The sequence below is a fragment of the Meles meles genome, chromosome 20 (assembly GCF_922984935.1).
Source record: "Meles meles chromosome 20, mMelMel3.1 paternal haplotype, whole genome shotgun sequence".
Classification (NCBI taxonomy): Eukaryota; Metazoa; Chordata; class Mammalia; order Carnivora; family Mustelidae; genus Meles; species Meles meles.
Window position 1 is genome coordinate 21,630,618 of NC_060085.1, and position 13,564 is coordinate 21,644,181.

The window sequence follows — 13,564 nt, forward strand, 5'->3', positions numbered from 1 at the left end:
AGCTGTTGCCGGGTGTTTGCAGGGTGGGGTATAGCGGTTTTTCCTGTAACTAAAGTAGGGTAGAGCTCAGTCCCTGGTCACAGGGGCCTGAGATGGCTGCCGAAGCTTGGAGGGCTGTACTTCTGCTAACGTTAAACTTGAGGTGGGATGGCCTTAATTTTCTCGGCCTCCACAGGGCTCAAGGGTGCACACAGGCTGGCAGAGGAGACAAGGAGGCCCAGGGTCATTCGTTGTTTATACACAGCTTGTGTGTTCAAGGATCACGGACTGAACTTTCCGAGTCCGAGCTGTTACTAGGCTGGCCAAGAGGGAGAGGGGCGAACACAAAATTGTTGGGGGATTATAGCGGTGCCAGGGTGATTTAATCTGGCTCCAGAAGGGGTGGGTTGTGGGGAAGTAATAATTTTCAGCCCGTTTGCTCAGTCCTGTGCCAGGTACCTAACAGGAGCAAGCAATGTACATGCTGACGGATGGGCTCCTAAGGGATAAAGCAGCGGACGGTTAAGGCAATCGATAAGTCAGGGATTGTTGCCCCCACTGCAGAGACCAAGGCAATGAGGCCAAAAGGGTATTCCATCCAAGTCTGCGAGAGGTCAGGGCGGAGCCAATCCCCCAATCCCGACTCCTTCTATCCAACGCACAGCGTCCCGCTCCCGCCGGCACCCCGACCCCGCCTCTCCCACCACACTTCCGGATTCCGCCCCGCCCACCCGTGAGTACTTCCGGGCCCCGGTACCGGAAACTGCGGCCGGGAGCGGTGGAGCGGTAAGTCCACGGCGCGAAGACCCACGGAAGCAGTCCATGGGCCGGGCAGTGGCGGGCTTAGGTGGCGGCGGGCACTTCTTTCTGCGGTCACCACCGGACATCACGCGGCAGCCACTTCCCTTATAAAGACCTGAGAGTGACGTTACTTCCGGGGCACGTGCAGGCTGGAGAAGGCCGGAAGTGGCTCCAGCCCTACTTGGTGGCGGGGCGGAGTCAAGGAGGGGCTTCGCGGGGTTTCCGCACTTGGTTCTGGAGTGCTTGCTTGAGAGTTAGTTTGGGAGGCTCTCCTGGCTGGAGAGTGGTTGGTTAGTAGCTCTGAAATTTAAATTTCAGATAAACAACCAATAATTATTTAGTGTAGGCATGTCTCAAATATTGTGTGGAACATACATTATTAAAAATTTCTCGTTTATTTGAAGTTCAAATTTAACTGGACGTCTTGTGTTTTAACCCTTGAAGACCCTCCATTCTCACCCCCCATCCTCTCCTGGGCCCTGGTAGACCGTGGCCAGGCTGGGGTCCTCTAGGCTTGTGTCCATCTGGGAAACAGGTACAAAGTTCACCCAGGCTGTCAAGTTGTTGCTAGATTCTAAGCCGCTTTTGGTTCCTAGCCCAATGGGCCAGTCCCAGGGGCTCCCTGGCAAAAGCTGAGCCCATTTTCTGAGTCCCCAAGTCAGCGTCCTCTGTGTTCCCTTTCAGGGCTGGAGTCAGGCAGCATTTGGTCTTATGGGAGAGGTGAGAACCATGCTGGCGAGATGGCTGAGGGCTACAGGTTGTTAGGTTTTTTGAGTGTGGGATAAAGTGTCTTGGGTTCAGACTTTCTGTATTGACCGGGGCAGCTTCAGAGAGGCCAAGGATGTCAAGGGGGAAGCATGAGTCTTTGATCCCACCTCTCATTTTGCACATGAGGCCCAATGAAAACAGGAGCTGTCACCGTTGTGGAGCTGGAGCTGCAGTTAGCCACTAGCATTTACAGGGGGCATTGTTAAAGTAGATGCCTTTTTTAGAGATGACCTCTTTGGGGCTTCATTGTCCCTGAACTCGTTTACAGCCTCCTGACCTTCACCCCAAGGCTTCTTTGGCGTTTACCTTGCCCAGTGGGGAAAAAGACTATTTGGCCTCAGCTGTAGGAGCCTGGCCTTTCCTGCTCCAGACACTCGGCTCTCACTCCTGTGGGTGGGTGGTTTGTATGACCCAAGACTTGTCTTGTTAGAGCGAAATGCGTGTTCTCGGCAGGGCTGGGTCTGGCCAGCCAAGTAGGTGGAAGGGTGCTCTTTTCTGCCCGGCGGCTTGGGCTCGGCCTCAGTGTGGTGTCTAGGGACTTCTGTAAGTTTCCAGCATGAGCCAGTCTTTGCTGCCACTTCTCATTTGAACCTGAACCTTTTGCTAGACTGGCCGTGGAGCGCTGGGATTCCTCAGGCTGTGTGTCCTGAGGATGTGCTCTGAGCCTGCCTGTCAGTGCTCCTTTGAGCCTACAGCCTCCCTGCACAGACCTAGCCTACCCAGGCTTCCCAGCCCGGATCTGCGAGCCAGTGACACAGAGCATGCCACAGGTCGTAAGGCTCAGTCAGTTGGTGGGACAGCCAGCAGCCTCTTGGCAACAGAAGTGATAAAGAGGCTGGGACGCGGTCCCAGAAAGGGGTGTTGCCTCTAGATGAAAGCTCAGAAGTACAGTGGGTGGAAAAGGGGTGGGGCAGGAGCCGGAGATAGGAATTGCTGCCTCTGTGAATGATTAACTCTCGGGCCAGAACGGGTGGCCCAGGGGGAGGGCTCAGCTAACAGAACCTTTGGACTCAGGGCAGAGTGGCCAGAGGGCCGGAGGATAGCCTGCAGAAGAGGAGGCTATGGTAGGTGGCAGGCTTGGGCTCTGAGAACTGGCATGAGATCAGGCAGCTGAGGGCCTCAGAGAGTCTTGGGCTGGCAGATGGCCCACTGCAGTAGCCCCTGTGGGGTCCAGCGGCCCCAAGCCCTCAGAGAGGTGGCTTTTGGCGGGGGGGTGGTCTGTCTCTGGTCTTGCTTCCAGCAGCCTCAGTGGTGCTTTCTTCCCCCTAGGCAGCCATGGATGCCCGGTGGTGCTGAGAGCAGTGGGGCATGGCTGTGGTCCTGCAGGTTCTGCCCTGCGTGGCCCGAGCCCCCTTACGCCCACTCCTCATGGGGAGCCCGGTGGTCCGGCTGGCCAGTGGCATGGCCCTGGCAGAGCAGGCACAGCAGCTCTTTGAGAGCACTGTGGGGGCCGTGCTTCCAGGCCCCATGCTGCACCGGGCACTGAGCTTGGATCCTGGCAGTGGGCTGCTGAAGGTGCGGGATCGGAGCTTTCAACTGCGTCAAAACCTCTACCTGGTGGGCTTTGGCAAGGCTGTGCTGGGCATGGCCGCTGCAGCTGAGGAGCTCCTGGGCCAGCATCTCGTGCAGGGTGTGATCAGCGTGCCCAAGGGGATTCGTGCTGCCATGGAGCGTGCTGGCAAGCAGTAAGGAGCCTTGGGGGGAGGCTTCTGCCCACTGTGCCCCGGGAGGGGAATCCAATGCTGGATCAGGCCTCCCTCCCTCACCAGCCTCCCATTTGTTCAGGGTCTGGACTGGCTCCGGGATGGGTGTCAGTTGGCCTTCCTCACCCGTACAGCTGAGAAATCAGGTGGGAGGAAAGGAGCCCACCTCATCTCTTGCTGTCTGTTTTCTCTCTCTCTTCAGGGAGATGCTGCTGAAGCCACACAGCCGTGTCCAGGTATTTGAGGGTGCAGAGGACAACTTGCCAGACCGAGATGCACTTCGGGCTGCACTGGCCATCCGGCAGCTGGCAGAAGGTCTCACAGCTGACGATCTCCTGCTTGTACTCATCTCAGGTGTGGGTGCCACATTGGCTCAGGACAGTGTAGCGGGGGGTGGTGGTGGTTGCAAATACCAGGTCTGTGAGAGATGGTTGGTCCGAGCCCCCAGGGTCACAGAGCAAGGGAGACAGTAAGGAGCCTAGATGGCTGATCTCTGGGTGGCCCTGGGCAGGCCCTGGCCTCCCTGGAGCTATGGGGTCCTCCCCTGACTGACTTTGTTTGGTGACCATGGGAGGGAATATAGGGAGCATGTAATCAGGCTGTCACGGGTAAATTTTCCCTGCTGTTGCTGCCATCTGTGCCAGGGTGACCTGGGGCTAGAACCCAGGTCTCTAGCTCCTGTGGAATCCGTCCTTGGTCTCAGTGTCTCCTCTTGGTCTACTCTATTTCAAGCGCTAAAGGAATCGTTCTTCCGGTGCCTGCTGGGACCTGGGCTGCGAAGCAGAGCACAGCCTCAGGTGCCCAGGTTGTGGTGACTGTATACACGTTCCCTACATGTCCACACGGGGTCACCCTAACCCCAGCTTTCCATTAGCCCCTTCCCTAATGTGGGTACTGCTTGCCTGCTTCCTTAAGTGGGGAGGTTCCTTTGCAGTCTTATCCCCTCTGCCCAATTTCTTCACTGTCTCTGCAGGTGGGGGCTCAGCCTTGCTCCCTGCCCCTATTCCGCCTGTGACACTGGAAGAAAAGCAGACACTCACCAAGCTGCTGGCAGCCCGTGGAGCCAACATCCAGGAGCTGAACACCATACGGAAGGCCTTGTCCCAGCTCAAGGGTGGGGGGCTGGCTCAGGCTGCCTACCCTGCCCAGGTGTGTGGGTCCCTGCTTCCCTAGGCAGCCCTGGGCTGGTAGAGCCAGACCCACGTGCCAGGGAGACAAAAGCCTGGAACAGCGTACAAATTGGCAGGATCCCAGTGTGGGAGTCCACAGGGCTGGCTGGGAGGGGCGCCAGAGAGGATGGGAGTGGGGTGTCCAGATGGCCACATGTTCTGCAGACCCCCGGGAGAGGGGTCAGAATACGTGGCAGCTTGTCCTCAGTGACCGTGGGGTGAGGCACCGGAGGGACTGAGCCTTGCCTCTGCGACCCTTCCCCAGGTGGTGAGCCTGATTTTGTCAGACGTGGTGGGGGACCCGGTGGAGGTGATCGCCAGCGGCCCCACTGTGGCCAGCGTCCACAGCGTGCAAGACTGCCTGCACATCCTCAATCACTACGGCCTTCGAGCTGCCCTGCCCCGTTCCGTGAAGACCGTGTTGGCTCGGTCTGACTCTGACCCTCATGGGCCGCATAGCTGTGGTCACGTGCTCAACGTGATCATTGGCTCAAATGCGCTGGCCCTGGCTGAGGCCCAGCGGCAGGCCGAGGCACTGGGGTACCGGGCTCTGGTGCTGAGCGCAGCCATACAGGGTGACGTGAAAAGCGTGGCCCGGTTCTACGGGTTGCTTACCCGAGTGGCCGGAGCCCACCTCACCCCGCCTGGGACTGGGGCCTCCGTGGAGGAGGAACAACAACTCTGGGAGCTGGCAGCTGAGCTCCAGCTCCCAGACTTGCAGCTCAAGGAGGCTCTGGAGGCTGTGGTGGGGGCCGGGGGCCCCGTCTGCCTATTGGCTGGTGGTGAGCCCACCGTGCAGTTGCAGGGCTCAGGAAAGGGTGGCCGGAACCAGGAACTGGCTCTGCGTGTCGGAGCAGAGCTGGAGCAACGACCACTGGGACCTCTGGAGGTGCTGTTTTTGAGTGGTGGCACCGATGGACAGGATGGGCCCACAGAGGCAGCTGGGGCCTGGGTCGTGCCTGAGCTTGCCAGCCAGGCTGCCGCTGAGGGCCTGGACGTGGCTGCCTTCCTATCCCGCAATGACTCTCATACCTTCTTCCGCTGCTTCCGCGGTGGGGTGCACCTGCTGCACACAGGGCTGACTGGGACCAACGTCATGGACGCCCACCTCCTGTTCCTGCGGCCACGGTGATGGCGTGGATCATGGTTGAGTGCAGAGGAGACATACGGGGCAGCAACCTAGGGCAGACCAGGGTTGGTCCCCAAGACCTAACCAGGCCTGAGGGCCCCTTCTGTCCTTGGCGGTGGCTGCTCCGTTGACCCCGGGCCTCTGTTCTGTGCTCGTTCCCCCAGCCAGACTGGCAGATGGGGGCCCTCTTCTCTCCCTCCTCTTGGCCATGACAGCAGCTAACCCTGAAGATTGGGATGAGCCCCTTGGCCCGTTGGCTATTCCTGGTCTTCTCCCCAACAGCAGGCAACCCCTCTGCCGAGCTCTTGCGTGTCTTTTCTATGGGGTGAAGTGAGAAGGACTGCAAATAAACAGAGCCATACCATGGGTTCTCTGTGTCTTCTCCCTCAGAGCAAAGACTCTGAGCTGCCGGAAATGGGGTCAGGCTGTAGCCCCAGCACTGGGCCTCTACAGGGGTTCCCCATCCCCCTCTCTGCAGGGCACACTCGGCAATTGTTTCCCTGAAACAGGAGCTTAGGAAGGTAGAGCTTGGCCTCTGACACACTCATTGTAGGCCAGCAGAGATCCCTGGGAGGACAGGCCAAAGGCCTGCAGCCTGTGGGGTCTGAGAGAGACAGGTCAGCTGTCCACCTGTGACCCCTGTGGTCTCCACATTACAGTCTCCAGGCTGTGCCGCATACCTTGCTGGGTGTGAGCCACTAGCCACTAGGGCTGATCTCACCTTCTGTGTTTGGACAGCCCTTAGGGACAGGCCACACTTTTGGTTGAGATGCCCTTCATGGGTCCAGCAGCTGTTCGGAGCCATGCAGGATTCTGGACCTTGTTTCCTTGTGTCAGGCCCATTTCCTCAAGCTGAACGTCCCGGTTTCTGTAGCTGCTGCTTTGGGACACGGTGCAGTTCCTGGTGCCAGCCTTGCAGTGGGGGTCTCCAGTGCTGAGATGGTGGGTCAGAGGATGGAGGGGGTCCAGCAGCCACCTGCCCCCCTGTTAACCCATTGGCTAGGGAAGAGGTCAGTGGGGGAAGAGAGCAAGAGGAAGGCTTCCCTTGGTTAGGCTAGCAGCCTGTGGTAGGAGAGAGCAAGGCTGCCATCCTACCTCTCTCTGGGCCCCCTTGCTCAGGATCCGAGCCCTCCGCTGGCCGCCCCCGCCGTACGCCACGGCTCCAATCCCTATATGAGTGAGCAGTAAAATCACATAGGAATAAAAAGCCATAGAGAACAGCGAGGCCTGGGGCTGCTCCTGCTGGTCCCCTCCCCCTGGCCATACCCTCGTCTCCAGGGGTGTGAGGGGCTCTGGGCCAGGGCTGGCACGCCCTCCCCCTGGGAAGTGTCTCCCTTTCACCTACTTGGGCTCAGGACAGCCTAGCTGGCACATGGTTTGTGACCTGGGGACATGCTGAGGCGAGTCACGTGAGCCAGGCTCTGGAGGCCAGGGAGGTTTAGGGAAGTGGGGAGTAGGCACCCCCTGGATGCAGGGCACCGCTTCCTTTCCTTCTCTTACTGGTGCGGAGTTTCCTCTGATGGCAGGGTTGTAGTCGGGGGTATGATCCCTACGTGGAGGTGCCTGCACCCTGTTGCTCCTCTGACAACCTCCCTGTTTCAGTCCGTGCCCTTGGGAGTGTGAGTGTTAGCGTGGGTGTCAAGTTTCAGGCAAGAGCAGGACAGGAGGGCCGGGCCTGTGGCAGAAGTGTGAGTGTCTGCCCCGTCCTCAGTGTGTGTGTGTGTGTGTGTGTGTGTGTGTGTGTGTGTGCGCGCATGTGAGCACACACGTGTGGGTGGCCAGGGGTAGGGGATGGGATGCTGCTTGTGCACTAGGCCACTTACATGCCTGCTGAGGGGTTTGGGTGTGGGTGGGGTCTTGCCAGAGGGCACCCCTGTGCCTCTTTGGCCCTTGCCATATGCCTGTGTTTGTGGGGGCTGGGAGGCCAGGGGCTGGATGGGGCCTAATCCATTAGCTTTGCTCATTTGGTATCCCCAAGATGAGAACAGATATGTTTGGCTTCAATCTAGATGACAATATGAGATAGACGCTGCATGGTGAGTGTTCAATAGGACTTATTATTTGCTCCATAAATTCCAATTATGGGTCAAAATAATTGCTCCCATCCCGTGGCTCTTGGCTTCTGTCTCTCCTGGCTCAGGTTCCTCTTGCCCCTGCGCCCACATCATTTCCATTACCTGAAGCTTTCCCTGCCCCACCTGGAGGCTTTTGCCATGCAGGGTGTCCAGCAACCCCCCCACCATGCACACACTGCTGCCACCTTTACAGGCCCTTCTGTTCTCTGTACTTGGCATGAACTAAGAAGAGCTGGGAAGTGGGCCTGGACAGCCCTTAGGTATTGGCTAATCCAAGTCCCTATATTTTATAGCTGGAGAAATGGAGAGGGAAGGTGGCTTGTCTGGGGCTGCCCAGCAAGTCTGCCACAGAACCAGAAGGAGAACCAGGTCGAGACCTGCTTGCCCACACCCTGGGGGGCTCAGAGACCCTGGAGCCCAGAGAGAGCTCAACAAGAGTCAAGGATCCCCTTTTGCCTCCCTGCTGACCCTCAAGGGCTTAGGGATGGTGATGTGACCACACCTGGCCTCGCCAGGGACACAAAACAGATTTATCAGTCCCTTTTTGGCTTTAGATTTCACAGTTCTGCTGCATGTATGATTATGATTTGGTAGAAAACCACTTGGGGTTGGGTGACGGGCTTCTGCACAGCGTGTGTGTCTGCGTCTGTATGCACATCTGTGCACATGTGTGTGGGGATGTGTGCACGCAGCTGTGTGTCCAGCCCCGCATCTGAGCCATGCTCCACTCTGCCCGGGGGGAGGACACACAGTTCGGTGTGGTCAGCCTGCTGGAGAGACAGTGAAACAAGCTGGGCAAAGAAGCTATAAAGGCTGGCAGAGGCCCACATGAAGGGCTTCATGTGCCTGGCTGCGGGGGTCAGACTTCACATGGACGGTGGTGGCAAGCCTCCTGGGATCTTGGCAAGGAGTGGTGCCGGGAGGCTGTTTTAGGACTTGAAGGCTGAGGCCTTCTTTACTGCAGGGATGGGGGACTCTAGGGGGACACGCCAGGAGGTGGAGGAGGTCACACAGGTGAGAGAGAGGTGCATCCTGGGCTGGGGATCCCCTCTCAGCTCCTTTCTGCCTGCCCCTTGGCAGCCTCACCACAGCAGCCTTCTGCCAGTCCAGGTGACCATTTAGGTGTCCAGTTTGGAACCAAGGCTAGAAGCCCTGGCACACCCCTCTCAGGACTTTCAGGGTCTTGTGGATCTGGAAGGCAGAGCAGCTGGGCACCCGGTGGAGGCTTTGGTGAACGCAGGCACCCTGCCCTCATGTAGGCTCTCACAAGGATGGCAGTTAAAAGACCTGGAAGGGGCCCTGCAGTGGGAGTTGGGCCCTAGTTCCTGGTCTTGCCACCATCCTTTCTCTAGGTCTTGCTTTTCCCTTCTGTCTAATGGGGACAACAACATCCCGTCCTGCTCACTGCTCTGGGGAGGTGTCAGCGGTAGACAGATCTGGGTAAGAAAGCTCTGTGGAAGGGGGGTGCCCCAGGAGGGAGGCAAAGAAGGGAGAAGGGCTGGCCTCTTCCAAGGAGAAGCTCAGGGAGCTCTCCATGCAGGGAGGCCCCCTTCTTCGGGGCAGGGCCTGGGTTAGAGCCAGCAAGGCCTTGGTGCTCACTGACGGAGGCCCTCTGGCAGTGGAGTATTGCTCACAAGGGGTGGTCTTTGAGTTTTAAGTGGCTGCTGGTGTCACCGCGCCCTAAGAGGTCACAGAACCAATGTGGGGGTGGGTGTGTGTCAGCTAGAGCTAGAGTAAGCTGTCCCACCCTGGGAGAGAGCCCTTTCCTGTCTCAGAAAAAATAAAGGGGTGGGGGAGGGCAGCCTGAGATCCCTCTGGGTCTGGATCATGTGTGAGGGATATGATGAGGCCCTGACTGGGGTGGGGGAGAACTGGCTTGCCTGCAGGCTAGGAATCCCTGGCAGAGTAAGATAATTCAGGGTGTGCTAGGGGAGGACAGGGGTCATGTAGGGCTGGGGGGATACTGACACTCCACTCGGTGTAGCCAATGGCCTGCACGAGAGTGGGGTCCTGGAGCTGTGCGGAGCTGAGTCCAGGCCGGGGCGGGTGGCCTTTTTCCCTGAGACAGGGATGCCTGGGGTCAACTGCTCCCGGGGAATCACTGGGGCCAGTCCCGAGGCTTATCCTTTCCCACTTCCCCTGGCTTGGGCTGCCCTTGGGCCTGGATGGGTTGGGCTGTGGCAAACCACCTGGGCCCTTGAGACCTGATGCCCGCAGCTCTGATTCCACCTCTCTGCATGTTGGTCCATCTGGCGTTGTTGCCCACTCCTCCGTGTGAGGGAAGACGCTGAGGGAGAGTTGGGCCCCAGAAACAAGTGCCCCGGTCCTAGGGGGACAAATGCTCCCCGCAGCTTTGCCTTTTGGGTCACTATCTGCCATGACCTTGTACACGGATGGCTCCCTGGGGGTTCAGGGAGATCTAGAACCTGGCCCTGCCCAGACCAGACCACCAGAGGCTGTATCCCCAAGACGCACTCACTGGAGAGCTCCCTGCTGGGCTCTGCATACTCCCAACCCTTCCTGCCCCTCCTCCGCAGCCCGCAGAGCCACCCTGCTTGCTTCTCTAGAGAAGTGTGAGCAGCACACTCTCTGTCCCCATGCAGCTCTGCCTCTCCATCCCCAGCTCCAGCTGAGAAGGGGGCGGGGCCCCGGCACTGGCTTCTGCCCCCTTCCATCCACTCCCACCCACCTGCCCAGCTTCAGGGTCTCTGGATCTCCTCGTGGCTTTGGGTCATCTCTAATAACTGCACCTGTAGCCTCATGCAGGAGCCAGGGCTCTGTCTCCACCTGTTCTCTTCCTCCCCCTGTCCCCTGGCTTCCCTCCCTGTCCAGCTCAGGAAGCTGACCACAGGAGCATCTGAGCTGTGGTCTGAATCCCTAATGTTCACTACTGTGGGCGAAGCTGTCCTGGGGATCCTGTCTTGTGGGAGCTGGTCAGAGACCCCTGGCAGAGGGAGAAGTGCCCCTCCCCATATGTGGCTCCGTGGGTCTGGCGGTCAGGAGCTGGGGGTGAAAACAGCCAGCCTGTGGTGGGTGTGTGTGGGGGTGCAGATCACTCCTTCTCTGCCCACACCCCACACCTGGGCAGTGGGAGCAGCCCAGCACATCCCTGACCAGCCCCCGAATCCCAGTGGGGACAGGCACTTTAGGGGTCACAGCCCTGTGGACAGCGCCACTGTGCCACCCAGCAACCTCGCAGCCACAGCCCTGCCAGAGGAGGGTTCAATGCCCTGGACTCCAGGACTGGGCACACACTCAAACCTTCAGGTGTGGCTATTCCGGGCAGCCCAGCCCAGCCCCCGTCCACCCTGTTCAGGCGACCCCACCCCCAAGGGTCCCCGTCAGCCCCAGACCACCCGCAGAAGCCAGGCACCGAGCAGGTTTGCCCCCCTCAGCGGCCAACGGCTGCTCCTCTGCCCTCGGCTCCTGCTGACTGCCGGGGCAGCGGGCACTGTGACTGCTGCGCCCGCTGCCCCGGGCCGGGAGGCGCCGCGCCGGACTGCCGCTGTCCCCACCTGCCCGCCCCCCAGGGCTCCGGCGGCCGCGCCCGGCGTCCCGGCTCCCCGCTCACCTCGGCGGCGCTGTCTCCGCACCAGAGGCACTGCAGTGTGGGAACTGTCCCGAGGAGCCAGTTCTCCGCTGAAACAAAGAGGTGGGGGAGAGAGAGGGGGGCAGCGGGAGAGGGAGAGGGTGAGTGAGCGGGAAGGAGCGGAGGCTGGAGGGGAAGAGAGACGGAGAGGGCGAGGGAGGAGACGGGAGGGAGGGGAACGCGGGGAGATCACGCCCGACTCCCGGGACTGAAGGGCCGGCGCGAAGGGAGAGGAAGTGGGGAGGGGACGGAGGGGAGAGATTGTTCGAGGGGCCGCACGGCGAGGGGCGTGGGCAGAAGAGGGAGCCGGGTGACAGGCAGGGCTGCCGGCCGGCAGCGGGCTGGGGGCTGGGCCGGCGCGGTGGGCAGGGGACCCCACCCCTCCTCTGGCCGCTCTGGCACTTGGGTGGGTGAGCAAAGGCCACGAAGGGGAATGGGGGGGAGAGGCGGGCCGCCAGGCGAGGGCTAAGGGGCTGGGCTGGCGGGCGGGCTGGCTGGGAGCACAGGGGCCGGGGACAAAGGCGGGAGAAGAACAAAGGTGTCCGAATGGAGGAATCGGCCCCTTCTGACCTCTGGGTGCCGCAGTCCCCAGCGTCCTGGACAGAGTCTCCTGAATGGAGGGCAGGTCCATTCTGGGGCGGTCCAGACTCTGAAGTGGCAGCTGGAGGTCAAGGGGAGAGGGGATGGGCTGCGAGAGCGGTCAGGGCCCCTTCCTTCTGAGGGAGGTCGAACATGCTGGCGGCAGGGACTGACCACGTATCAGGATGCCAGGGTCACTGTCTCTTTGGGGGAGGGGATGGCCAATAGGGTCTGAAGCTGGGCCTGAAAGCTGGGTGGGGCAGGCAAGTCCCCTTTTAAGGAAAAGCATTTGGGGTCCCAGGAAGGGAGGAGGGGAGGGTGATGGGCTCTGTGGGGAACGGAGGAGGGACAGCGGAGGAGGGACAGCGATGAGGGAGAGGGGAGTTGGGGACAGGGCAGAGAGGAGGCTGGAAAAGGGCCACAAGGGTGGGTCCAGAGCCACAGCCCCTCAACAACAGGCCCTGGGGCCCCAGAGGCCACCCTCTCCACACCCCACAATTCTGGGGCTGCCTAATACAGGATAGGCTAATGGGCCACTTCCCTCCTGCATCTAGGCAAGGCAAGGGTACCCAGGAAGTCGGTTTGGGCTGCTCAGGGACAAGTGTATTAGTGCTGTTAGGACTGCAAGGGACAGGGGAGGCCGGGTGGCCTTGCCCAAAGTCGTCCCATCCCTCTCTGGCCCTGGGCATAGTGCTCTGGGCTGGTGCAGTCTCCTCTCATGCCCAGAGGCACAGAATGCCCTCCTAAGCCTTCTGACCAAAGGAAGATCCCCTTGTCCCACTGAAGACTCATAGAAATTCCAGAGCACCTATGTTCTCTGGAGAACAGGAGGAGGGCAAGGAGCCATGGGCTGGCCTGAAGCTGTGACAGGGAGAGGGGAAGACACTCAGCCCCTTGCCTTACCCACCCTGCACAGAAAGGGTAAGAGCTAGATGCCCCTTAGCCGCTGCCTAGCCCCACCCCCTACCACCTGCTCACCCTTCCAGCCCCACGAGGCAGGGCCACATCAACCCAGCTCCCACTGGTCTAACTACATCTTCCAGTAGCCTGGAAGCCCGAGAAAGGAAAGAAACTACCTCCTTCCTTTCTTCCCTCCCTCCCTTCCATCCTTTCTTCCCTCATTCCAGCTTTTATTTAGAAATAATTTCAAACTTACAGAAAAGTTGTCAAAATAAGAATAGTCTAAGACACTCATATGCCCTTTAGCCATATTCAATTGTTACTATTTTACTTCACCTGCTCTATGTACTGGCTCTGTGTGTGTGTGTGAGAGAGAGAGAGAGAGAATCATTCATCATTTTTTTCTGAGTTATCTGAGAGTAGTTGCAAGTATGCGGCTGAAAGGATGTTTCCTCTCTGCTTCTGTTTCCGTCTCCCGGAGTCAACCGAAGTGAGTCTAGACCATGTTGTATGGAATGAATGAAGCTCTGGAACAGGCAAGGAATGAGGGGACATCCCCTACTGGGAGCTGAGGCCTGGGGACAGGAAACCCTTGGCCAAGGCCCCCTGAGAGTTGGGCTGCCAGGCTGGACAGGAATCCTTTTCTGCTCCTCCAGCCTGGGGGTCATGGGGCCCTTGCCCACTGGAGCAAGCCTGTGGTTGTTGCCGGCTGTGGAGCTGGTGGAGGGCGGGCAGGGTGGAGCTGGAAGGGCAGGGAAGCCCATGCTGTGGCCACTAGGCACACTCAGGTGATGGGGGACAGCCTGGCCTGGCCCTGAGCGGGATGGAGGAGACTCAACTGCTGGAGGCCCCGGCCCCAGCGCCGAGGCCTT

General features: G+C 59.6%; 1 protein-coding gene across 2 annotated transcripts; it reads left to right on the forward strand.

Annotated features, from left to right (window-relative positions):
• Positions 1–742: 742 nt before the first annotated feature.
• Positions 743–5,915, forward strand: GLYCTK (glycerate kinase). 2 transcript variants are annotated; one of them, XM_045991393.1, is made up of 5 exons: positions 743–765; positions 2,818–3,233; positions 3,454–3,605; positions 4,225–4,400; positions 4,686–5,915. In XM_045991393.1, exons 2-5 carry the CDS (start codon positions 2,857–2,859, stop codon positions 5,550–5,552), a joined length of 1,572 nt encoding a protein of 523 aa, XP_045847349.1. In that variant the 5' UTR covers positions 743–765; positions 2,818–2,856; the 3' UTR covers positions 5,553–5,915. The 2 variants fall into 2 exon arrangements, with proteins under 2 accessions (XP_045847349.1, XP_045847348.1); XM_045991392.1 differs by lacking the exon at positions 743–765 and adding an exon at positions 2,550–2,612.
• The last annotated feature ends 7,649 nt before the right edge of the window (positions 5,916–13,564 follow it).

What these genes read in the sequence shown, in the direction of transcription:
- GLYCTK (XM_045991393.1), top strand. Translation starts at nt 2,857, where the DNA reads ATGGCTGTGGTCCTGCAGGTTCTGCCCTGCGTGGCCCGAGCCCCCTTA. An exon ending in CCTGCTTGTACTCATCTCAG is followed by an intron (nt 3,606 to 4,224) that starts GTGTGGGTGCCA and finishes CTGTCTCTGCAG; the next exon opens with GTGGGGGCTCAGCCTTGCTC. An exon ending in AGGCTGCCTACCCTGCCCAG is followed by an intron (nt 4,401 to 4,685) that starts GTGTGTGGGTCC and finishes ACCCTTCCCCAG; the next exon opens with GTGGTGAGCCTGATTTTGTC.